Source organism: Microtus ochrogaster, linkage group LG10 (assembly GCF_000317375.1).
Source record: "Microtus ochrogaster isolate Prairie Vole_2 linkage group LG10, MicOch1.0, whole genome shotgun sequence".
NCBI lineage: Eukaryota > Metazoa > Chordata > Mammalia > Rodentia > Cricetidae > Microtus > Microtus ochrogaster.
Genome location: NC_022035.1, coordinates 17,832,749 through 17,858,291, shown reverse-complemented (window position 1 = coordinate 17,858,291; position 25,543 = coordinate 17,832,749). Strand labels below are relative to the sequence as shown.

The following is a 25,543-nucleotide window of genomic DNA, read 5'->3' as shown; positions in this document are numbered from 1 at the left end:
CAATCCTTGTATTTCACGGACAATTTTGGTTTACTAAAATCATGGCCTCCAAGAAGGAAGCATGACAAAGCCATTTTGGCAAAAAGAAGTAGAATGGACCATCTCATTTTCATCCTTTGCTGTCAAGTGTAAAGAAAAGCATTGTCTGAGAAAAGATCCCAGCTCTGGTTTGCTTATAATGTCACAGGGCCTGGTGGCTGTAAACCTTGAAAGCATGAGATCGCTCAAAACTTGCAGTTGAAACTTTATTTCACATCTATTGTTAAATTACACAAAATCAGCGAACGGCTTGTAAAGCTACACCACTGAACAGATGTTTACAGTTTGAAATCGTGGGATTTACATGATGATGACAAAATGTCTATTTATACCATTCTCTATATACAGTAATCAGTAGAGACAGAGAAAACACACTTAATCTCTGCAAACCATGCACACCACAGCAATAACACATATTTTTTTCTGTAATGAGCTTTTCCATTGGCTCAGACTTCGTCCTGCTTTCCAACATTGTCAGTTTTAAGAGCAAACATTTTCAATTAAAACTAAAGAAACTGAAATATCATAGTGATCTACAGAGTATTTTAAGAACACAATGTACACCAAATAGGTTTATTCTAAAACACTTTGACTTCAAGATGTGCTTTTAAAAATTCCTTCCAGTTTTTAAGGTATCATAATTCTCAACACTGCAATACCACAAAACAAAAAGCTGTAGATATTGTTACAGAGCTCAAAGTCAAGAAAACCCCTTTAGACCCAGATACTCAACTTCTCTTCCAACTTGTGGCCATATTATTACAGATGACACCAGGTTATGCACTCGGGCAGACTGTGCTACATATGACTTCTAAGCATGTCCCTCTTGAAAGCCAAGGGACTACTGTAAGTTCTTATAGAAGTATAGCAACAGCCATGAAGTGGAAATTGCCAAGCAGTATGATGTTTAACAACACAGCGGGGACATCATTCTTCCTTTGTTCAATTTGCAACTGATACCATCAATGTGCAATTGCACAGACTTACACTACCAAACTACCCTCAACTTGTACGTTCTTGAAACTTAGCTTCACTGCAGAATATTCTTCACTTCTCATTTTTTTCATAAATAAAAACCTGGTAAAAGTGTTAACCCCAAGTATCCAGAGGCAACTGTTGGTATTACTGAGTAACTCTGGCTATCCTAATGTTCTAATTTAGTACCACTGTCTTTGAAAATAATTTGCTCTCGTTAATGTGTACAAATCTTTCAACACAAAAGAACCATGGGCCAGAAGTAGCCAGCCAAACTGGAAACATTACAACAAACAAAATAAGAAACAGTTCACATTCAGGTTCAGTTCAATTTGATCAAGAATAATAAGTTCAGCAATATTTAGAGACACACTCTTCTGCTTGAGAGTTTCTTGTTAAGGGCCTTACTACACAGACACTGATAAGACAATTCTATAGAAAGTCCTGACTTTAATCCAGGATTAAATACCACAAGAGATTTAGAAACACACCATTTAGATGATGAAGGAAAATTCTATACATGGATTCATTTGGAATGAGCACAACTTGGAGAAGCATTAAAGTGAATGAGAAGCAGCGCCAAAAAGACTGAAATTGTTGAAATTACAGTGCCCTGAAACCATCTGGAAACTGGATCTTTCCATTGGTATTCCATTTGGAAAAATGCTTTGTAAATATGAGATATACCCTGTTTAAAACCTTTTAATCAGCAGAAGGTAGAAAAATTTTAAATTTTAAACATCTGTTAAATTACAAGACATGAATCCCAATCTATTTGAAAAGCCATATTTTTACATAAACCCACCCACATTTAAGTGAGAAATTGTTTACTTTATACAGTTTGGCAAAATTTATCATCAGTTGTTTTTCTGTTTAAATAGACTTCTTGTTAAAATAAGAAGGAAATGGAAGGTTTGAGCGTCTTTTAGTCTGTTCATGTTTCTACTTATACTTCCCTCTGGCAGGCGGGCAGGGGGGTGGCTTTCAAAATTGGGTTTTAACAGAGTATCCGGAATCATTTAAAATCTGATTCTTAGCCATAAGTTTAAATGGCCACATTTCGTGTTTTCTTTGTCTCTCCATACCTAATTTAAGACCTTCTTAAAATATCTAAACTGCAATTTCTGGTGAGTCTGGTTTGGCTCTTGGATTGCAGAAATAGTTCATCTCCAAAAAAGACAATTTAATTACACACTGAGATTTGCTTTAGCCACACACGGTGTAACACTGAATCAAAAGGCAGCTGTAAAGGCAACATCTACACTTGGTTTTTGAACTTCCAAAATGAAGGAAGCAGGGTGTGTTTGGACATTTCCATCTTGTTAGATATACACCATCTTTTTGGTGGTGCTTGGGGAAGCAGTGCACACACCCCTTCCCGAGCCAGTTAGCGCCATGTCTCTACGCTGCCTATGTAGTCGTTGGTGCCGTTGCTGCTGCTGCTACCACTCTGCTTGCGGCCTGAGCCCTGCTTCTGCCTCCCCCGATTCTCCTTCTGGATCAAATTGGGATTGAATCTCTGAGTGAGATTCTGACTCAGACTCTGAGTCAGGTTCTGATTTGGGTTGGGATTTGGATTCTGACTCAGATTCTGACTTGGACTCTGGTTCTGGCCCTGACTCTGACTATGGAAATGGGTCTGAAGGAACCTTCCCTTCAGAAACTTGCGCTGCTCCTGACGCTTCCGCCTGGCATCCTGATGCTCCTTCTGCCTCATGAACTGATACCTTTGCAGAAAGAGGTCTTTCGCATAGCTGTACAACTCCATATCCAGAAAATTCAGTTCCTCAATACGCTTTTGGATTTCCTCATTGATCTCTACGCTGGAGGCCCTAGTGGTATTGTATTGAGTAAACGGCGAGATAAAGTTCATGTTGAAGGTCTTCTCAAACAGGTACTGGGTCTTGCGCTGAAACTCGGTGAGGCCAAAGAATGCCATGTGCTTCAGATTGGACTTGGCGCTTTCCAGAAGGATCTTGTTTCTTTGCTTTTCCGGCATGACAGAGAGGTTGTAGCAGCCCACTAGAGTCAGGTCAGACAGCATGCGTACTTGGCGGTTGTTGGCCAGATTATAGGGACAGTCCATGAACTCTTTGAGAGGGCAGCCAGACCAGTCATCCCCGGTGTAGCAGCTGGGTAGTTCTTCAGAGGTTGGGGGCCTTCCATCACAGACATGCAGGGATGCTTTCCATGTCGCCCCTCTCTGGACATGCCTCCACTCACTCAAGTACCGGGACACCGGATCTCGGAGGATGGTGATGTAGTGGAAATTCCTATGGGCAAAGCATAAGGAGCAACAGTCAGAAGTGTAGCTGACATAAGTGCCATCAGGAAGGTGGGTGGCCTGTGATGTTCATGGCCACTAAGGAATGCAGCAGAGGAATGACAGAGATCTGGTAGCATTTGTCCTGCAAACTGTGCTGTGGTCCCCTCTTTATAGCCAACTAGCATGACCACATAGCGAATTCATTTATCCAATCTCTTGACACTATATCCACAGCAGGCATAAAAGTGTTAGACTCTGGATAACAACCTTCCTGTGCTTTACCCTCCTTTGTTCTCTTCCCAATGGCCCTATTGGGCCAGTACGCAACCATTTGACTTTATACTCCAAACCCCTAACCCCTATTAAACGAATCACAAAATGAAGACTCAGCTGAAGCGAATGGCTCGTGGAAGTGAAATGGAGTTGATAAGGGAAGTAAAATTCTAACATTTCTTTATGAACAATGCACAGGCCTTTTTTGACAACCTGGTCTAATCTGGAAATGCTATGAAAAAAAGAAAATCACACCAAAATTATTTGACAAGATACTCTCCATTCTGGTTATTGCCAGAATATTAGGGCTCATTCATTAGAGAAATGGACTGTAGAGGCTGGCAGAGCATCAGGGCCTCCAGAAGTAAACACAGTGGTTAGTATGGTCTAAAGTAGGCATGTGGCTGCCAACGGCATATTTGCAAGCATCTACCTCTGCTTACATAGTACCATTCCCAGGATAGGAAAGTTAAATCTGTCAGATCCCAAATATTCTTTTTCTTTATTCACTGAACAATTAAACAAATAGAGCGTGTGGAAGCTTTGCTGGATGGCTGTCTTTTCTTTTGAGTTCCAAATAGATAAAGTTCTTCACATAAACAGCACAGTCGTAAACATTTAAATTTATTGGCTGACACACTCAAACACATACATAGTACGAACACACTCATAGACCACAACCCAAATACATCAAGGTCTATGTGGTTAGGCATAACCAAATAGAGAAATTCCCTCGCAATTGTGCTGTTGCTGAGACAGGAATTGTCATTCAATACAGTGGATGAGAGAAGAGGTTGTTGGAAAGGTATATTTGTGGTAAAGAGTCAACAATAAAAACCGAGTATATTTCTTTTTTTAAAAATATTTATTTATTTATTTAGTATACAATGTTCTGTCTGTATGCCTACAGGCCAGAAGAGGGCGCCTGACCTCATTACAGATGGTTGTGAGCCACCATGTGGTTGCTGGGAATTGAACTCAGGACCTTTGGAAGAGCACGCAATGCTCTTAACCATTGAGCCATCTCTCCAGCCCCCCGAGTATATTTCTTAAAGGAAACTCAAGGAATGGCTTGCAACTTTTCTGATTTTGCCATTTCCACCTGAAGAAACTGTGGCTGTTCTGAGAGAGCACCGGAGAGGACCTTCTCAGCTACCTGGAATATTCAACATTCAACAGCAAAGGTTTCTCCCAACCCAGTCTCGGAGCCTTCTGCCATCTCGGCGGTTCCTAGGTTCTAGCCTCTGTGTTTCAATCATGTGGCGCCCATGGCTAGTTTTCTTTTCATTGGTTCCTTTGTTCATTCACAACACATTTATGGCGCAAACCACAAGGCAAGATTTTAGTAGCAATTAGCCTGATTGTTAGAAAGTAAAGAAATTTATTTAATCCAGTGACACATTTGGATTAACCTTTTAACCAGTTTTTGCAGGCATGCATTGCAATGGGGACTCTCGGGCAGGGGTGAGATATAATGAAGTCACCTTCATGCATAGCTGACAGCCCTCCCATCCTAATTTGTTTTGCTGGTTTAAGTCTACAGTGACATCTTCTGGCACATCATAGTCCAAGTTTGTGGCTTTCCTTCCCTCGGACTTAAACTTTCAGACCAGATATAGTCAACTGCCAAGGTTAGGGTGTCAATCACTGTTTTATAAGCACCACTCACACACAAGAAGAGGAAACAAGGAGTGACTGAGACCTCTCCAAGGTCCTTGAATTCTGCAGGAGGTAATCCAACATACCTCTGACCAAATCTCACCTGTATGAAATCATGACATGGGCAGTGGGAGCAGTCTCCGTTTTCACACTGTAGTATTATCACTGCCACACACACACACACACGCACACACTACCACCACACTATACCACACACACACACACACACACACACACACACACACACACACACACAACTCCCTTGATTCAGGTCACAAAAAAAGCTGGAAATTATGTTAATAGCTCCATCCTTCCAGGGAAAACCGTCTCAGGGACCTAGATGGGCTCAACTGGGAGCCCCAGATGCTGCTGAAAAGACCCAATGGTGGAAAGGAAGATGTGCTGATGGACTGGTCTTCAGTGTTCCTTAGCCCCTGCAGTTACCTTGTAGCTGAAGGGTGAGAAAATAAGTAAACATAATATCCTGGGGTCTGGGAAGAGGGCTCATTTGGGAAGGTGCTTGCCTTGCAAACATGAGGATCTGAGTTCTGATCCCCGGAATCCACATAAAAAGTCAGGTGTACAGCGTGTGTCCGTAATTCCAGAACTGTGGAGGCAGAAATGGGTGGAAACATGGAATTCACTGGCCAGTCAGATTAGCTCAATCAATGAGCTCCGGGTTTAGTGAGAGCCCCTGTCTCAAAAGTAAGGTGGATAGTCACGAACACAATGGCCCTTTTGGAGGCCAAGCCAAACCACGGACAGAGCAAACAGAATTGTTCTACGTTTTCATTTACTTGTGTGTGTGTGTGTGTGTGTGCGCGCGCGCGCGCGCGCGCAAGTGTGTGTATGTGTGTATACACTGAACACGAGCATACATTGGTGCCCGTGTGGAAGTCAGAGGACAATTTTCAGGAGGACATTCTGTCCTTCTACAATGTGTGCTCTAGGGGGTCAAACTAAGGTTACTAGACTTCTCAGTAAGGTCCTTTACCACCAGACTGTCTTGCTGGTCCAAGGTGGGTCAGCCTTAGGCACCTTGTGCCATTAGAGGCACCATGGGCACACAGGTGCGCTGAAAGATCAGGCATTCCATTAACCCAGGGAATGGCTGAGTTTTGAAACTCAGCTTGCTCATGCTGGATGGCGGTAGATTGCTTGTGACTTTGCTCAATTTATTCCTTTTAAAGGAAGCCCAAGCCTCTCAAAAATGCATCTGGATTCTGATTATATCCCCCAGTACTTTCAGCACACTTGCTTCTTGGCCATGTCTACATCCAGGCACTGATTAAAATAGAACAAAATATTGCAGGTCTGTGGCATTCACTAGAAACCTCCCTGCAGATTGGTATAAACCCAACTGGTACTGTGAAACAGACTGGTTTAATTTTTCAAAGAGGAAGGCAAGCTCATTCCCAGGAAAATCATACACAGTTGGTTTCTCTCAGCAATAATTAGACAGCATTGTCTTGCGACCAAACGTGTCATTTAATTAAAATGAACAGGTTTCACATTGTGAAATTGGAGTCATGACTCTCCATCAGTTTCCTGGGTTAATGGAATGCCTGATCGTTCAGTGCACCTGTATACCCGTGGTGCCTCCACTGGCACCAGACAGCCCAAGGCTAGCCACCTTCTTTTGCAGGACAGCTGCTCTCCAGGTGGCCTTGGATTAACCCAACCTTTTCTTGTTTCTCGCAGGCAGCCTTTGAGATTACTGCAGCATGTGTTTGGAATGCACATTCTGAGATAAGTATTTTGAGATAAGAAGGAATGGCCTGAAAGAGCCCCCATCTTGCTGCTGTCCTTCCTAAGGAACAAAACGTCTGGAGTTAGGGAGGACCTGCCCAGGCTTTGTTCCTTTGCCCTAGAAGCGCAATGCACTTCAAACATTTTTAAAGAGACATATAGTTTCTAAGATAAAAAAGTGGGGGTCTTTTACTGTGGTCTAAGTGCAGTATACTTAATTTTTATGACAGTATTGCTAGATATTCAAGTTAGTCTGGAGCTCAGTATATAGTCCAGACTGGCCTGAAGCTCATGATCCTCCTGCCTCAGCCTCTTAATAGCCATATCAGAAGCACACCTGGCTCTGACAGGCACATTTGAACTCTATGCTCCCTGACTGGCTTTTTTGGGCCTCGAAAAACCAGCTCACAGTGGATCCTGGCTGCTTTCAATCTTTGCTTCCCTGTCTATAATGAACAAATTCACTTCACTTCACTTGTGGCTAAGTATGTTCTGTTTGTATGGGCTAAACACGCTGCGAGCCCGTTTCACATATACAGTCCTGTTGTTGATAAGAAATCGTGGAGACAATAAGATCCAAAGAAAAAGCTGTGTAGTCTCCAACTCTTCTGCCTCAGGAATTATTTATGTCTAAACAATTCCCCATGACTGGCTGATCCTGAGTCTTAGTAGGTCTCTCAAAGCCAACCTTTGCGTCACTACCCAGATGGCAAGTCCTTATCACTTCTGTATTAGATGATTGCTACCGCAGTGTCTTAGGCCACTTGTATGCTTTCGGGCCTATGCTCCTTCCACACAGTCCCACGTCTACATCTGACCTGTCATTCCCCAGTAAGTCCTCTCAATAACACTCTCTCAAAGTTATTATAAAAACTCTGGTCTTCTGCATTAGACTTAGCCATGTGGGTGGGGCCCAGCTTTTTTTTCTGTCTAGTCTTGTTGTGAGATTATGAATCCTAGGGCGTGGTCTTGTATGCGGACATGACAGAGGTCTCTACCTCTCTTGCTCCTGAGTTCTCTTGGGTGGTCGGAATGGAGCAGGTAGCTTGCTCTTCACCCCTGGACAGAACGACTGGATGAAAGCAGCTGGATCAGCAGCAGCAGCAAACCCATTCTGTATCAGTGAGTGATTACCCCTATTTTATACCTAAATAAATTCTTGAAACCCTTAACAAACTCATGTGGCTTCTCGCTACACAAGTCTAGTCTCTTGTGAGCATGCCTTTCACTGTGCTAACTCCGGGATACTGGTAACTGACAAAATTGATTTTGATTGGTGCAACTAGAAGGAGCAGTTAGTAGTGGTTTTCAGTGGGTTGAATCTAGAATATCACTAAGCATTCTACAAGACCAAGCTCCCTACAATAAAGAATCATTCATCTTCCAAACGGCAACATGAGAAATTCTGTTCTATATGTCATGCTCCAAGGATATAAAAATCCTTTTCATTGTTCAGGTTTACCCCAGTTAATGATTTACAAGGCCCTTGCCTTTGTATTTAGTGTACTCATTCTTTCTATTTGTCCTTCATACATCACCTAGAAAACGACACACTACTTACTCAAAGGTTTTCTCCTCCGTAAAACCTTTCTGGACAAAATAAGTTCCCCGCCTCTACCCCATTGCCCTGGGATGCTCCTACTGGGACAATCAATACAATATGCTGTGATTGTCTGGTGATTTTTCTGCCTCCCCTTTTGGGCTACAAGCACTAACAGAGTAAAGAATAAGTATTGTTTATCGATATAAGCTCCTCTGGGCCTAACAGGGGGTTTGGCATAAAGTAAGTGATTAATGAAAGAGTATTGAATGGAGGCAGCCAGAGCAGCTAACAAGAAAAACGTACATCTTATTCTTTGATAACAAAGAGCCACTAGATGTCACTATTTAGTAACAGAAACACCGTTTGGTACTGGTGATGGAGCATTTTAAGATCTGGTTATATTCAGCTGCTGTACCTGACTTCTCACACAGCAGGCCGCTTTAAAAGGAGGTTGGGAAGATCAAGGCCATTAAAATATGAGTGAAGAGCAAGCGGAAGAGCAAGCGTGCTTTGCTCCTTGTTTTCCTGTTGACTTCTTCTGCAGTAAGAATCCGAAGTAGAAGTCACAGAAGCTCGGAATTGTCCATGTAAGAAGAAAGAGCTGCAGCAGCACCTCATCTGATTCAAGGCCTCCACTGTAGAAGCAGAGGCCCTAAGAGCCCCTAGGAACCAGTAACACAGGATAGCACACTGAGCCAGCCTTGAAAGAACTCACTAACTCCAGTCAAGTAGAAAGGCCTGCCTGTGGAGAGCAGGTACTTGCTCACCTCAAGCCCATAGCTAGGAGGGCTTTGTGACATCACTTATGCATTAAGTGGAGACTCTGAGAGGACCAGCATGGCCCAAGGTCATGTCTCAAGTTAAAATAAGGGCATTTACATGTGTATCTTCTGATTCTGGAAAAGGGTTTTTGTTTCATTTGTTTTCTTATTGCATTTCTGGGACAAAACCCCAGGTCTTGAAGCTTTGTGAAGAAATTAAAGGAGTGGTTGGTTCGAGATGCGAGGACCTAGAACCAGCACCACCATCCGCTTGGAGCTTCTTGAGTCATCCGCTATTCCAAAACTTGGGTCTTAGAGCTCTGGAACCTGTGCTTTAGTGACCTCTCTTGGGAATTCTGCCGCACCCTTACACATTGGAGCTGAATCATCTCTGGCCTAGAGGTATGGTGTCAGCCATCAAAAGTCTTTCCAATCAAGTGAAACTCTCATGGAAAGAAAGCCCAAAATTCTGTTGGTATTGATCAGGAATCTCTGCAGATGCCCATTTCTGTCAGGCACTATCCAGGGACCCGTTCCGTGAACAAAGTTCTGAGGATCAAGTTGTAAATGTTGACTTTCCTTTGAGACCACTGGTTCACAAAAGGCCATCATAGGATTTTTCTACACGATTCATAGAGGAAATAAATAGCAAGGCCATTTTATTTTAAGTGGGGGAAGGCCAGCAAACTCATAGCAGTTAAGGTCACAGGAGTGATCAATAAAAAGTTAATTTAAGAAAGGAAACAGTTTCTTAACCCAAATCAATAGGAACAAAATTTTATTATACCTATAGTTTACTTCGGATTTCTTTTCTGAAAGTTCAGTCTTTACACAACTTACCTTGGTTTTGGAGTAACAGAGAGTGATAGAAAACCAGAGTTGTGGTTAGTAAACTAAGTAAACTAAGCCAACGGTAGGGGGTATACATGTGCTTGAAACATTAATGCTGAGAGGCTGGTCTCCACCTTCAGCTAAAAAAGCCTGAAGTAAATGCTATGATCCTCTCACTGCATGCAAATAACACAGTCCAAGCAAGGAGGATGACTTTCAGTTCAAACAACATTAATATATGAGCCTCAGCTAAATAAAAGCACGGTAAATTGAATGAAAAGCAAACACGCCTCTGATGGGACCAGATCCCTCCAGCCCTGCAGTTGACGCTTGAATTGATTTTCTTGTGTGGTTCATATATTGACAGTCCCCAAAGGGGAGTTCCATAAACGCTGTGATCAGCAGTGCAACAGCCTCTTTAAAGAAGACTGGAGCTTCGCAAGGGGACTACTTTGAAGCGGGTGGACGCTCATTCAGATGTTCTAGTTTTGGTACATTTGCCACAACAGTCTTGTGGCTTAGTCGTCAAGCTTTATCTAGTGAGATGTGAGAGGCATCACATGTGCAGACAATGAGCTACACAGAGCATTGATATCCATGATTGCATTTCATTGTCTTCGCAACACTGGAAATCCCAAATCATGTGGATGCTGAACCTCTCTTTCCCCTTTCAAGCTAATACTCTGGGCTATCATTTGACTTGGTTCACCCAGAGATCCAAGCGGGACAGAACCAGTTCTTAGGGGTTCACAGAGCTATAGGATAATTAACATGCTCTACGGTCACTCAAGAGATGAACTTCTTTCCTTAGCAGGGGGTATCATGTCCAAGAAAAGGATCTCTGAACAGAAAACCAACGTGCAGCAGGCTGAAGGTCTCATTCCCACCAAATGAGCTGCAATGTTTTTGTCCAAGATGGAACTCAGGTATGAGGGTGGTCCAAGACCATTAAGACACAGCCTAGGCGTGTCTGTCCTGAACTATACTTTCTAGGTTGGTGTAGCATGCTCTATGGCACATAGACAACAAATATTCTCAATGGCAGGTGTCTCAAGACATGGCCTAGTCTTTAAGTAACAAGTAGCTGTATTCAGCTCTTCTTGGAAAGATTTTAGCTCTTCTTCATACCTCAACAAAGGGACTAGTTCTCTGGGTATAAAGTAACATGTTAACAAACTCCTCCCCCCCGGGGGGGGAGGGTTGGTTGTGATATGGGGAACCTTCTTAGAGCACAAATGGCCTTCACTAAAACAGAAGTGTGGTTTATGGTGATATCTTTTATGGGACAGACAAATGATTCAGTTTTTTTTTCTTCTATGAAAAAGAAAGACTTCTTTCTATTATGACTGAATTCAAACTTGAGTTGGAGTTTTTCATGTAATCAGGCATGGGGGTATTAACTGAAAAAAGTCATTCCTCTCTTTCCCAAAGCCCCATAGGTTTCAAAGTACATAAATATTAAGGGTTTTGCAAACTGTGGGAAAACTGAGATTTTTTTTAACAAGATGTGAAATTCCAAGCTTTATGGCCCGTGGTCACCAGTCTACCCAGAATCCACCGAGTGTCTTGGCATCATGAAAACCTGTGCAGCTTACAGCACTTCCCAAGCACCTCTATTTTTGCCTTCTAAAATTATGTTGTGAGTTCCGGTTCATTAATAGCCCAAGTGTTTTGGAGGAGGGGGAACTTTTAGAGAAAACCCTCTTTAGTGTGTGCATGAGGTAGGTAGATGGGGCAGGGTTGCAGGAGACATGAAGGAATACAACTTCTTTAAGGCACATGCAAACAAGTTTGCCATTGATTAACAAGCTCAGGCTACCTACCTAGCTTCCCTTCCAGGACCTCCTTCCTGCCCACATGGCATTCTTGGAGGTTCTGAGTCTGTCTATTCTTTCTATGTAACATTCTATGCTAAGCTGCCAAACCTTGGGGGTGGGCATCTGAGGCAAGCGATAGGGGTTGGATCTCTTCCTTCCTCCCATCCCAACATGAGTAGGTGGGTGAGAGGAGTGGGAATCTCACACCGCATGGCATCAGAACCGGGCAAGGAAGCTTTTAAACAGCCTCTCTGTGGTCACTCTGGTTTACGTCTAGCTCGTCAGATGATGTTTCCTATAACCACGTGAGCTGGAAATCAGATGGTTCTGCCCTGCCTTTTGATTGGCCAGTACAACCACTATAAACCACAAGATACTTCATGTTTCAACTTGGAGGTGATAAATCTAAGACACAAGTGATATCTAATCAGTAACCCACACATCCAAGGATCGAATCGACTGTCCTTTGACTTTTGAAGCTAGGGGGCTCAAGAGATAATATTGAAAAAGTGTTCGTTACTATGATTGCTGTTAGTGTTGTTATATGGATAAGGATATTCAGCAAAAAGGTTCAAGTCAACCATCCTTCAAAATCGCACAGCCAGATACTGATTGTCTGGTAGTTCTGAATAAGCCCTGAGCCCAAACTCTTGTACCCAGCTTCAGTTGCCATTGGCCAGGAGCAAAAGCAGCCTGGTGGGGGAGATGACACTTGGAATAGGAGGCAGTTGACCTTGGCAGGATATTAATTGACGGGGACTAATGCTGCAGCTTTGTGGTCCCACTACAAAGCCTTAGGAATGGAACTGAAGCCTTTCAGAGCTCCAGGGCCTTGGGGTTGGAATGTAGCTGATAACTACTTTAGTTTCAGCTCTCCATTCCACAGATGCAGAAACTGATAATCTGCTCTCTTGCTGTCTACAAATTGCGAGAAACGCAAAGGCATATGGACCCCTTTAAGCACTGCCACAATGACACAGAAGCAAGTCATGGTCCTTTCACATGGTAAGTGGCCAATAAATATTATTTAAGGCCGTTTTAAGCTGGCTGGTCCCATTCATTGACCCAGGGTCTGCTGTGCACACACTCAGCCAGGCAGGCACCTCCTCAAGTGTTCTTTTGCAGAAATCATTAGAGGAAACCCAGTCAGGGAAAGTGCCTGCTCTCAGCATTGTGCTAGTTTCCAGAACGGCACAGGGGGGAAGTTTCTCCTAAATGAAGGCTGCCCTTCTTGTGCCCTGGGTTGATTTTTAATGAGCTCCAATATTGTTTTAAGGTGCCGAGAAAAATGAAGTGTAAACTTTGGCTTTGGTGGGGAGACGCAGACCTTCTTAACCATTTCAACTGGAAAGAATTGGAACCATTCAGAGTCTCGAGAGCTGGTGCGGTCATGAATTGCATAGGCTTATCCCCCTGGAGAGAGTTTCTTTTAGTTACTCCAGCTGCCAAAGGCATACATGCTGAAGAACATGGCAGCACCACATGTGTGTGAAAATCAACATGAGTATAGGACCGCTACTTCCCTGGGTCTTCATAGTGCTAACAAAGAAATAAATAAATAAAACTTTGAATCTGCCATCTAACCTTTTGCCCTAAGAATCCGGCAGCAAGCTGGAGCTAGCAGAGGAGGGTGGACAGACTGAGCACCTCAAGCGCCTGCTTTGGCAGAAGTTGCCATCTTTAAAGCCAGCCTGTAAGAGGACTACAGGTTCCATACATCAGAGTGCTAACTATCTTTCATGTAGAAAAATAAGTTTGGACAGCCTTGTTTCCCTTTGAAGGCACAAAGGGCCCTCCTCTGTAACCAGTGGTGCAGTATTGGGAAGCCGAGGGAGGGATGAGTGTCCTCACCATTACCCGCCCCCTCCCCACGCACGATATGCTCCTGTAGGTAGCAGTTCAAAAATCACACTGGAATGTCTCGAATCCCAGAGAGAGACATTTCTCTTCAGGTCTAAAACATTTCAGACTGAGTAAATTTATAGCACATGAAATCCAATGCCTATGTATACTGTAAAACCTAAGTCACAGTTTCGTTTTGTTTTGTGAATATGTAAACATGCCACAGTTTTTGACAGAGCTGAAAGTTTTTAAAAATGGCATGCTATAAACACCATCTTGTGCAAAACAGAGCCTCACTCTGTGGAAAAGGAGAGGGGCCATGCTGTTTGTCATGCCGGGGAGTAGTTCTCAGAGGGGATTCGCTGGAATATTCCATGCCAATTTACGTGCACTTAGCTATGGTTGCTTTGTAGATAGTCCAAGCTATGTCTTATAAGTAGAATTTGCCACCTGATTAAAGACAGAGGTCATCACAGGTGTAGATGACAAATCCATATATTGTTCAGAGCCTTGCCAGGGCTCTTAAAGGTCCCTCGGCCCAGTTGAACAATGACACACCAAGACTTAGAGATGAAGGGTAAGGACTCACGCATTCTACTTGGGGCAGAGCCACAGTCCCAAACCAAGTTTCCAGTTCCTTACTAAGCATTTAATTTTTTTAATTAAAAATTATTATTATTATTATTATTATTATTATTATTATTATTATTTAGATATCATGATCAGATGACTGGCAAACAGAAATGGGCTTTATGCCAAGACAGTTCCTCTGATGGGGAAAGCTCACTTCTTTTCACTGGATGATCTCAAAGCCGTGAAAGAGGTTTAGCGCTCACTCGGAGGGAGATGTCTGATCCTGAGTTCCCAACTTAAGGCAAGTCCTAGAAGGGAACACCATCCTTGGGCTTTTCCATTGAGTTCTGACACTGAACATGTGCCAATGCAAAGCTGCATTCATTCATATATGTTCCGCGTGCAGGGCAGGGCTTAACCGCCTTGCTTGGTCTCTCTTACTAGACATGAGGCTCATTCTCAGAGATGGTGACTGGAAGTGGACTGCAGGCCTTTGAAGACCGCAGATTCTTGATGATACCCTCCGGCCTGCATTGGTGATACACAAAGGTTGACTGAAGAAAATCTTCATCCGCAAGAGGAGAGAGGGAGGAGGAAAACAGGGAGAGAGGGAACGGTGGAGGAATGGAGGGAGAGCAATGAGGCCGAGTGGTCTGGTTAATAAAGATTGGGTATTTCTTTGATCATTCTCTCTTTATGAATAATATAAGGCAAGCATTAAAACAAAATGAGGAAATTAGACTTCCAAGTAAGTAGGCAATTAGCCCAAGGAGATGCAATTAGTCGCACTGGGTCCAGGACTAGAAGGCAGCTCTTCTAAAACGCCCAGGGCAGTGCTTATCACTGTTCTTTTGCACAGTAAACACTAATGTTGGAAGAATTCCTTTCTCCAGTTTTGTCTCATCAACCACAGACTTGTTCTGTAAGAGCCTCAAGAGTCAAACAGTTGGGCATCTTTTGAGGGTTAGACATCTTACAAGATGTCACACTTGAGGGACAATTGATGAACCATCTGCCATGAAACCTTATAATTTGCCCAGGATGTTCCTTTTCGTCATCTCCTACCTGCTCTAACGTCAGTTCCTTGTTCCATCCACCAGAGCTAACGGGCTCCCAATGCTGGCCTTTCCCCAGCAGCAGAAGTGACCATCATAATCCTAACTGAAAGAAAGGGTGGCAAAGGCTGTTTCTTTCCCGGCTCTTCCCAGGGAGCCTGAAATACTCTACCCTTAGCTGCTGTTGCTTCTTGTACTGTGCTGTCAGAAAATCTAGCTACTCACATGACTGGCACTGACTAGCCCATGTCCCATATCTTTCTGTCTGGTCTCCTCTCTGTCTCTTGCCACTCCCCCATGCCCCCTTCCTTTGCTTAAGATTTCTCAAAATCTCAGGTCTGGGAGGAAATGCATTTGACCAATATCACCTATGTAAGAGCACCAGAAAAATTCTGTGAGAAGGCCACACCCCTAAAGGGCAGCGCCATGCCCTCCTCACTCAGTGAGGAAAGTCCAAGCAGCTTTAGGCAGAGTAGAGCCAAAGAGGCCTTCCTAGAGTCACAGCCTGCAGGGAGCTGGCTACTGTGTACAGGAGAAACGCCGTTCCCATAGTCATCAAGAGGCTTTTTTTTTTTGTCTTTCTTCTCAAAGAAAGCAAAGGAATTTGAAATGAGGCCATTTGGTGACAGTTTGATCAAATTCCCCTCCCCCCTTTCCAGAATCATGAATCAGTCATGAACACAGTAAGTTAAAGCAAGATTTGATTTCCCCAGGGCTATTTTTGAAGTTCCATAGTCCCCCCCCCCTCTTCTCCACCTCCTTCCATTTAACATTCATGAGTCAAGGTGTGTGGCGAACACAGCGACCTTCACCTGGAAAGAATGGACTGACAGTTGCTATGTGGGCAGGTATGCTGAGGGGTTGCTGCAGTTCAGCAGAGTAAGCTCTGTTGGGATGTTGGGGGCTTTAGCGCTGAGGTGCTTCACGAGAAGCCCTGTGCATTTTCAGCGATGAAAGCACTATTGCTCCATACCTTTCCAAAGGCACCATGGCCTCTTTTTTCTTTTGTCCTGAAAAAGATCTTTTAACGTAGCGTGTTTGCTTTCGCTCTCATTAGATCCTCATGGCATGCCTGCAAAATAGACAGGTCTAGCCCATTCCACAAAACACAGAAATTAGTGCCCAGAAAGGTGAAAGGTCACATACCTAGTAAGCGATCAAGTTGCATATGTCTTAAACCCATGTCTAGACGCCCAGTCTCATTTTGCTATCCGGGGCCACTTTGCTTGTTTTAGAATGAAAGGAATTTGGTGTGATGTAGTGTGGGGCTTTCTGCAACTCTTACCAGCATAAGAAACCAAAGCCAGTCTGGTGGGGTGCTATGATTTGCAGAGTGCTGGGGAACAGAGGCCAGAAGTCCACAGAAGAAGATGTATGTCTTTGGTTTAAGAATCTGCCACGTGAGTGTGTGTGAGCGTGTGTGTGTGCGTGCGTGCGTGTGTGCACGCATGCATGCATGCATTCATGTGTGTATGTGTGTGTGTGTGAATGATAGGGAATAAGAAGTAGAGAATCTTAAGCTATTTATATATTTATTATTTTTTCTTTTTTTTTTTCCGAGACAGGGTTCTCTGTGTATCCCCTGACTGTCCTGGAACTCACTCTGTAGACCAAGGTGACCTGGAACTCAGAGATCCACCTGCCTCTGTTTCGCTAGTGCTGGGATTAAAGGCGTGAGTCACCACCTCCTGGCAGTCATAACCTATTAAGATTTATCGTTTCCATAGAGGAAACTACAGGACCTCCAAGAGAGCCTCCTGGGAGCTTATAATCACACCCCACATTGAGAAGAAATGGTTTGGGGTGGAGAAGGTGGTGTAAAAGGCATGCATAATACTGAACATCAAGTTTAGAGGAAAGAAAAAGCAGTTAAGAAGGAACACAAAGGACCTCACAGGAATTATACTGGGGCTGAGAACTTGTCGGAAACCTCTGGTTTAAAATACATGAGATATGCAGAGAGGAGGCATGGGGGCCAGAAAGAGTGGGAAAGAAGAAACAGGGATAAATAAGAGTAAGGTACAGTGATAATAATTGTGGACTAACTAAAAAGCAATAATAAATGACATTCATATGAATTTAGAGTTACAAAGGGTAAATCCCAAGGCTTTACAGAGGAAATTAGTGGTCTGGCTTTTGGCAGAATAATGCCCATGACTTTTATCACTAAGTTTCTGCTTGGGTTTTGTCTTCATGCTCAGCAATGCTCCCCACCTATAGAAGCACACACACTAACTAAGGGAACTGACCTCCTGCTGCTTCACAGCAGATGGCCACCAATGGCTGTGCTCCATGCTGTTTTCCCCAAGTACAATGTGGTCTGTTTTCCCTCTCTTTCCAAAGAGCTTATAAGAAATCCAGAGGAAGAGTTTGAGAAGGGTCTGTCTACAGATGCCCAAATCCACACGGTCAAGTCCCTTACTTATCTAAACTGGTGAGTGAGGCCCAGCCACACCATACAAATCCTCCTGTACAGATGAACTGTCTCTAGATTACTTCTAATGTCCAAACACAATGTGGATACTATGCAAAAGCTGTGCCAATAATTCTTATACTCTACTGTCTAGGGATTAGTGACATGCAAAATTATCTGCAGGTGTTCAGGACAGTCACATATTTTCCCAAATATCTCTCTCTTAGAGCTAGGTGAAGCCACAGAAGTGGACCCATGAATTCAGAGCACCAGATGTACTGTCTTCATAAGGTTTCATTTCCTCCTGATATTCACAGCTGAAGCCACCATGTATTTGTATGAACCTCGAGAAATGACTCTTTGGACATCCTGACCCCTTTTGGGGGGGTCACATATCAGATATTTACATTATGATTCGCAACAGCAGCAAGAGTACAGTTGCAAAGTGGCAATGACAACGAAATAATTTCATGGTTGAGGGGGTCCCCACACCATGAGGAACTATACTAAAGTGTCACAGCATTAGGAAGGCTGAGAACCGCTGCTCTAGAGGACGCTGCCCATCAGACCTTGTAATTCATGCCCCTCCAAGGTCATAGGCATTTCATGGAGAGAGTAGGTTCTCTCTCTGTCTTTCTGGTCTCTTCCTATTGACCTCATGGGCCCAGAATCATGTAGAAAATCCAACCACTGACAAATGCTTCATATTTAAGTCTTTGGAGTCAAAATGCCCTGGAGGAAAGTTATATATATATATATATATAACTATATATATAAAATTATATAATGCCTCTTAAGTGTGCCTCTCCTCTTCTGGACATCTATTGCAGAGAACTCTGATTCTTCAATGGGCTAGCCTACATAAATTGCTTAGCAAAATGCACGACACCTGGTACAGATTCCCCAGCCTCTCACTAGCATATCGCTTTCTTCTTAATGAAATGCGCAGTCCTACCAGGCTCCCTTTATCCATGCCCCAACAGAGCTGTTATTCTAGAAGCAAAGGAAATCACATTAGGAAGCCTTTGGGCAAGAATTTGTTAAATGACCTGACTCCCACTATATTTACAGTGGCATTTGCTCCTCAAAATGCAAGGAAAGACAGGAACTGGTTTCAACTTGAATTTGATATTTTCGTGGCCCACACACTGAATGCCACCAAAGCCTCTGCTCCCCGAACGGCGGTTTGTGGAGATGGAATAGCGGCAGTTTTTCATTTTCCAGAGTCCACTCACCCTTCCAAGAATCTCAATGCCTCATTGATTCATAATACAGTGCATAAAGATTTCATTTTTCCTGCCCACAGTGATACATTATGGAGGCAATCTGTTTTGCCACTGAAAAGTTTGCTTAGTAGAAAAATTTGGAGTTTTGACATTCAGGAAATTACAGTCATCTGTAAAACACGATTGATATGCCAAGGCTAACATTTTCATTGCACTCTTGGAGCCAGAATAACTATGATAAAATATGTGTTACCCCACACCCATCTCAGGATCTTTTAAGGAAACATTAGTTAGCATGGGGAAGCTGCCACCCTGGGCTCCAGGATTACAATGGCAATGCCAGTCAGCTGCTCCCTTCTCACCAGCATATCCATGTCCAAACCCAGAGTCAGGTGCTACGGCAAAGCAATGACCTGATCCATGTTCCATCTTGGTCCTGTACTGAGCACTGGGACTGTTTGTTCCCACACTGCCAAGGTAAAGCCATGAAAGGGAATCGAGAGAATTAAGTCTGAGGATTCTACACACCCCCATTTTGGATTTGTCAACCAGTTCCTAAAAGTACAGGTCCAGGTAAGAAGCTGAAGGCTTACAAAAGTATATCTGCCTATGACCCCAACTTATTCTTGTGCTTTAAAAGGTTATGCTACACCACAAAATGGTGGCTCATGCCTTTAATGCTGGCACTTGGGAGGCAGAGGCAGACGCAGGTAGATCTCTGAATTCAAGGCCAGCCTGATCTACAGAGTGAGTTCCAGGACAGTCAGAACTACACAGAGAAACCCTGACTCAAAAAAACAAAACAAAAGACCCCCCCCAAAGGTCAAACTAGCCTTCAACTCATGGTGATCCTTCTGCCTCAGCCTCCTCAGAGCAGGGACTACAGATTGTACACCACCATGCCTGGCCTCTTTCTTCACCTCATTAACAGGTGCAATTTTCTAAACAAGTCCAGAAGTCTGCTGCTCTGCAGTTATTTCTTTAGCATTTGGCTTCAAAGAGATAAATGCGGTGGGCATAGCAGAGGGGCTTGGATGTGAGATGACCTTTGGAGGCAGCCTGGGTGAGTTATTCCTTGGTCCTCATGCACTTGGTCTCATTGACAGTACATATACAAATCTGGGGTTCCAAAGCAGACAACAGGCATCATTGTCTTGGCATTTGGAAGTTGCTTCAAGTTGATCCCAATATAGTCTTTCTAGTACTGGAAACTGCATTGTTCACAGACTGTATGGATGGGTCTGACTCACCAATCAAGGAGTCCTTAAAGGCCTCAAAGCAGTCGTGCGTGCATCCCTATTCAGTTGTCACAAATGCTCACTCATCTTTGACTATAGATCAGACACAAGCCCAGGGGATTAAAATGTGCTCATTCAGTTATCACAACAAACCTACAAGGTAGGGGCTAGGATCATCATCCTCCTTTCAACGACAAAGGAACTGAGACACAGAGAGGTTGAACAACTTCCAAGTCACAGAGCTTGCTAGTAAGAGGTAGAGCAAGGATTCAGAGTTCCTACAGGGTGGTGACACACTTCACATTCATAATCTATAATGCCTTTTAGAAGGAAAACAATTAAAGCCCTCTTCTGGCAACCAGGAAGACAACTCCGTTAGTAAGTTACTTGTTGTGCAAAAGCACAAGGACTCAAGTTCAATCCCTAGCACCCACATAAAATGTTACACCTAGTATTGGAGAGGGAGAAGCAGGCAAACCTCTGGACTTGCTGGCTAGCCAGACTAACCTAAGCAGTGGGCTTCAGATTCCACTTCATGGTTCCAGAGGCATGATACCTAGTCGGCCTCTGGCATCAATGTGTGCATGCATCTGCATACACACAAAGTTGGGTGCATGCATGCACATGCGTTCACATACACAAAAGACACTCTGGTGGGTTTTCTTGCCCTCCATAAGGTTCCTTTTCCTCACTAAGCCTCTTACGGGAGCAAACATGACTGATCAGAGAGGAGGGTATAGAGGCTGGAGGAGGCCGAGGGAGGAAGGATGCTGAGAGGGAGAAAGATGCACATCAGAGCTCTCCTTTCTCACAGTAGCATCCAAACAGCCCTAGTTGGCTTGGCTCTCCTCCTCTGGAACATATGCCGGGAAACACTGCTGGTTCTGCCCTGACACAGGGCTCCAGGAGGGTGACCCGACTCTGCAGACTTGGAGACAAGTCAAGACCTATTTCCCAAGTTTTGACATGTGTTATTTTGTTTTATCTTTAACTAAGCTACATGTTCTTTACATGTCAGGAGTCAACCCTTAAACGGGATTATTCCAGCCCTCTAATCTTTTCCTGACCCTTCCAAGAAATGCTTAGAGCCTACAGGTAACTGACACACACAAGTTCACCACTTAGCAGACTATATTAGAAAGCAGATAAGGCAACAAGACAGGGAGCAAGGACACTGCGTGCAGAACACAGATGTCGGGCAATAGGGTTTACAGGAACACTGAAGCCAGAATTGAGCAAGTACTCCAAATAACTCCCTTACTTACCCATCCCCCAGAGCTAAGGGGAGAGAGCCCCAGTACATACTGGTTTTCATTAATCATCCTTATCTATTTATATGATATTCATGGAGGCGACTTTCAGAGTTGCTTCTTAAGTACTCCTAGGCATGAGTAAGAATGTCCCCTCAAATCTGTCTTAGAAGTAGGCGGGAAATAAAAAATAAATGTACAGGCAAAAATAGAAAAGCGTCCCTCCTGTTTATCTTGATGATGCCTTACACATTGATTTAGAGGAGTTTATTACTCTGTGAGTCACACTTGGTGAACAGCACATTTTGAAATTTAGACTACATAAAAAAGGACCTAATGGATTGCTGCAAACTGCTCCCAACAGGGCCCACTTGTCTTCAGTCCCCGGGACCCCAGGAAAGCAAGGCCCTTGACTGCCTCTGCAAATGCCAGTCAGGGGGCCGCCCCAACACACTCTCCCAGCAGAACCGGCTCTGTTCTTTCCAGCCCAGCCCCCTCCAGAAAATTCTTCAGCGCCATCGATTCAATCCCTTACCCACTTAGCAATTTTCTTCATTTCTGTCCCCAGACAGCTTTTCTCGTACCTCCCCACATTGTTCTGTTTTTTTTCCACCATGGGGTGATCGATGACCCAATAGGCATTTACATTTACAAAGCGACTGCATTTACATAAGATGGTGCTTATCTCAAGCTAAAAGGAAGCGCAACTAGAACAGACACCTACGAGGGAGGTACCTATTCATCACCCACATTTACAGCGCTTGGACAGGATAGACTATTTTAGGAACTGGTATATGAGGGGAGAGAGCCCTGTAAAATTTATCACTAAAACTAATCAATGAGTCTCAACTAGTAGACTCTATACCTCGAGGGAAAAAAATAAATAAAGGTATAGGGAAATATATTTTGCTCTTAAAGTTTGGTGAATTTAATTTGAATGTTCATCGATTTCATTTAATACACAGATTATATAATCAGGAAGTCCGTAGCAATTGAAAATGGCAAGTCCAGCCTTCACTCATTAGGGCATTTTGGTAATATCTAATAATGGTAGGCTCTTCTCATTTAACTGAATTGAAAATGAAACATATATTAGTTTACAAAAACTTAATCAACGTGATCAAGATAAAACAGGCCACTGCCATACCACCCTGGTTAAAGTACTTGCAAACACTCTACACTCCTCATTTAATAATGACTTAAACTTGGGTTTCTTCTGGGGGAGTCAGATGCGGACGTTTTTTTTTTTTTTTTTTTACTACACAATTAGGAATCTCCTCCATTCTTTAGGTTGAAAAACATTGCCTTGGTGTTATTGCTGCTAACGCTCACTGACTTCAGAGCAGTAAAGGGCATGCGCTGGGATGCCTTTCTCTCTTGACCGTCACTGCCTACCCTGTGGGATGAACATCAATCGGAGCTGTGGCTCCTGGGAGGGGTAATATTTAGCAATGGTAAAGTGAACGCTTTAAAAATAGTTTTGGGGTGAGAGGAGGTGGAAGTCCACTTCTCCATCTTTTGAAGGTTCATTAAAAGGCATTTGCTTAAGGTCCCGTTAAAAAACTGCCTGAACTGATGTGCTGTCCTGAGTAGAAGACTACAGAATGAGGTGACTTCTTTTAAATGTGCCCCTAAAAGACCACCATAGAGTGTGTGGGGGGAGACATGAAGTACTTTTCGTTCTTTGTAAACACATCTCCCCAAGCCCAGCAGCTTCAAACTCCAGCAGCACTAAAGTACCTGGAAAGGAATTGATGTTTCTGCTTCATCATTTTTTGGGGGTAGTGGTGACGAGGGGCTGTCTGGTAAGCAAAGGTACCCTCATTTAATAGCATAGAAAGCACAGACCCAGAGAGGCTAAGTGATGGTCTCAAGGTGGCAGAGTTAGTCGGTGTCGGACCTGGGGACAGAAGTTCATTCTTTACATTGTTTTTTTTTCTTTTTCTTTTTCTATCCCAGACTATATCTAATCCACTCTTAAGGCTTATGCCAAGTTCTCAGACTCACCTTTGAACTCTGTCTGCCTCTGCCTCTCTTTCTCTCTCCAATCCCACAACTATACATCAATAAAGTATTTTTTAAAGCACTCTCAGCGACAATTTTCCAGGTAATAGTTCTTGAAAGGCAGACATAAGAGGAGGTACAGATAGAGGGGTCAATTGGGTTTGAGCATCGCTGTCTGAAATCTCACAGGACCCAGGGAAATGAGTCCTATACTTGATTCAACAGAAAACTCAACAGAGACAAGGACTCTTTAAGGGTCTTTCAAGTTCAGAGAGAAACACATTTTATTTATCATCCGTTCATTTATTTTTTTAAAGTGAGACCGCCATTTAAATATTTTCTCATTCTGAATTCCAGGGGTGTTACTTGATGTTCTGGAAACAAGACGACAAGAACCAGTGGCCAACTGTAGGGTGCACTGCAGTCCCCCTGTTGTGTTTATTACAAATACTTTGCAAAGAGGTCTTACTTTAGCTCATATAAGAAAAGCTCATTTGTACTTGGCGAGGCTGTGGAGCAGACAAGAGAAGTACATCTACTCTTCCTGGAGAGGGCCTAGCCCGAAACTTAGCTGGAGAAAGGTGTGAAGAGGGAGTGGGCTAACAGTGGTAAGGCGAGCTGTGATCTGTAGGACCTTGCCTTGTTTGGTCCAGTGTTTATACTCCTCCATCCCACTGTATCTGTGATTGCACCTGTCTTAGAATTCCAGGGGTTCTTCTTGTCTGCTTATTTGTAGGGACTAGAACATAAGATGCTCACTAGCAGTAACTGACTTCATGTGCTTCAGACTCACCATGCCACCTCCCTTCCCCCCTGCCTGCCTTTAGCCACACCAGCGTGCAGCGCTTGTATAGACTGCGTGCACAGCAGAAGATTGCTGACTGAATTAATAAAACATGCAATGGCACAGATAGCGCCTGATTAAATGATAAATGGATATTATTCAGAGATGGATAGATGTTCTCAGAGTGTACCGAGACATGATAGAGAAAGAGATAGTCATCATTTTAAAATGAATAATAACAGCGATTCTCTTTAATATGCGCCAAAATGTTTGGGAAAATTTCTGTGTGTCATCTTACTGAATCCTCAAGACTCTCCAGCAGTAGGCAACAATGCGGTGCACAATTCAAATGTCTATATGGAGAGAATTTTTAAAGTTTTCACCAAATGAAGTGATAAAGGCAACCACTATGCAATGTATACCTGTATGAAATATTAACTGTGTGGCATCCCATGCGTATTACTGTACAATCTATATGGTTTGTGTTATCAGTTCATTTTAAAACCAATTTCTGCTAGACAGTATGTTCTAACTACTCCCACTTTACCTATGAGGAAATTGAGGCTCAAATTAGTAACTTTTTTGAAGTGCTAGAGCCAGGACACCAACCCGTGTAAATCTAGTTAGAAAGACCGGGCGGGCTCTTTCCAATGAGATTTGGACAGGGCTGTTTGAGGGACAAAGGACAAGCAAAGATGCTCTGGTGGCATCTAGTGGATAAGGAAGATAACAATATGATCAAGGGGAAGATCAGGTGTGAAGATGACACCAGCATGTGGTCAGGAATACTGTTGAATTCATCAGTGAACACAGTGAAAACGCTGAAGAGCATTTTTAAAAATTCAAGAAAAATTCTGCTTAGAATTGTACAAAATATCTGTGATGACAAAGGTTGGAAAAACCACAGGCTTTCTAATGGCCTTTAAACATCTGCCAGACCACTCTCTGGGACAGGACACGTTCAGTTCTCTCTGATCTTCCCCGTGGTTTTGATGTGTCCAGTTGCTTGAAGTTCCTGCCTTAACTTCCCTGCAATGAAGGACTGTAATCTGGCATTGCCAATCAAAAGAAACCTTTCTCTTCTAAGTTGCTTTGTGTCAGGATATTTTATCACAGCAACAAAAATGAAACTAGGACAAGATGTTAAAGAATTTAAATAATTCAGTCCTTTTACATGTTATCTTTTAGAGAGGTTTCCCACAATCACTTCAGCTAAATCTACAGATTTTTGCCCTGCCTGTTCCT

At 43.3% G+C, this 25,543-nt stretch overlaps 1 protein-coding gene across 5 annotated transcripts in view; it reads right to left on the bottom strand.

Moving 5' to 3' along the window:
- Positions 1-235: 235 nt before the first annotated feature.
- The window catches only part of Hs6st2 (heparan sulfate 6-O-sulfotransferase 2), a 277,491-nt gene continuing 252,183 nt past the window's right edge, over positions 236-25,543 (bottom strand). For all 5 annotated transcript variants that reach the window (XM_026787540.1, XM_026787541.1, XM_026787542.1 and 2 more), the window contains one exon: positions 236-3,287. In XM_026787540.1, coding sequence (XP_026643341.1) covers positions 2,402-3,287 — 886 coding nt within the window. In that variant the 3' untranslated portion in view covers positions 236-2,401. The remainder of the gene's footprint in view (positions 3,288-25,543) is intronic.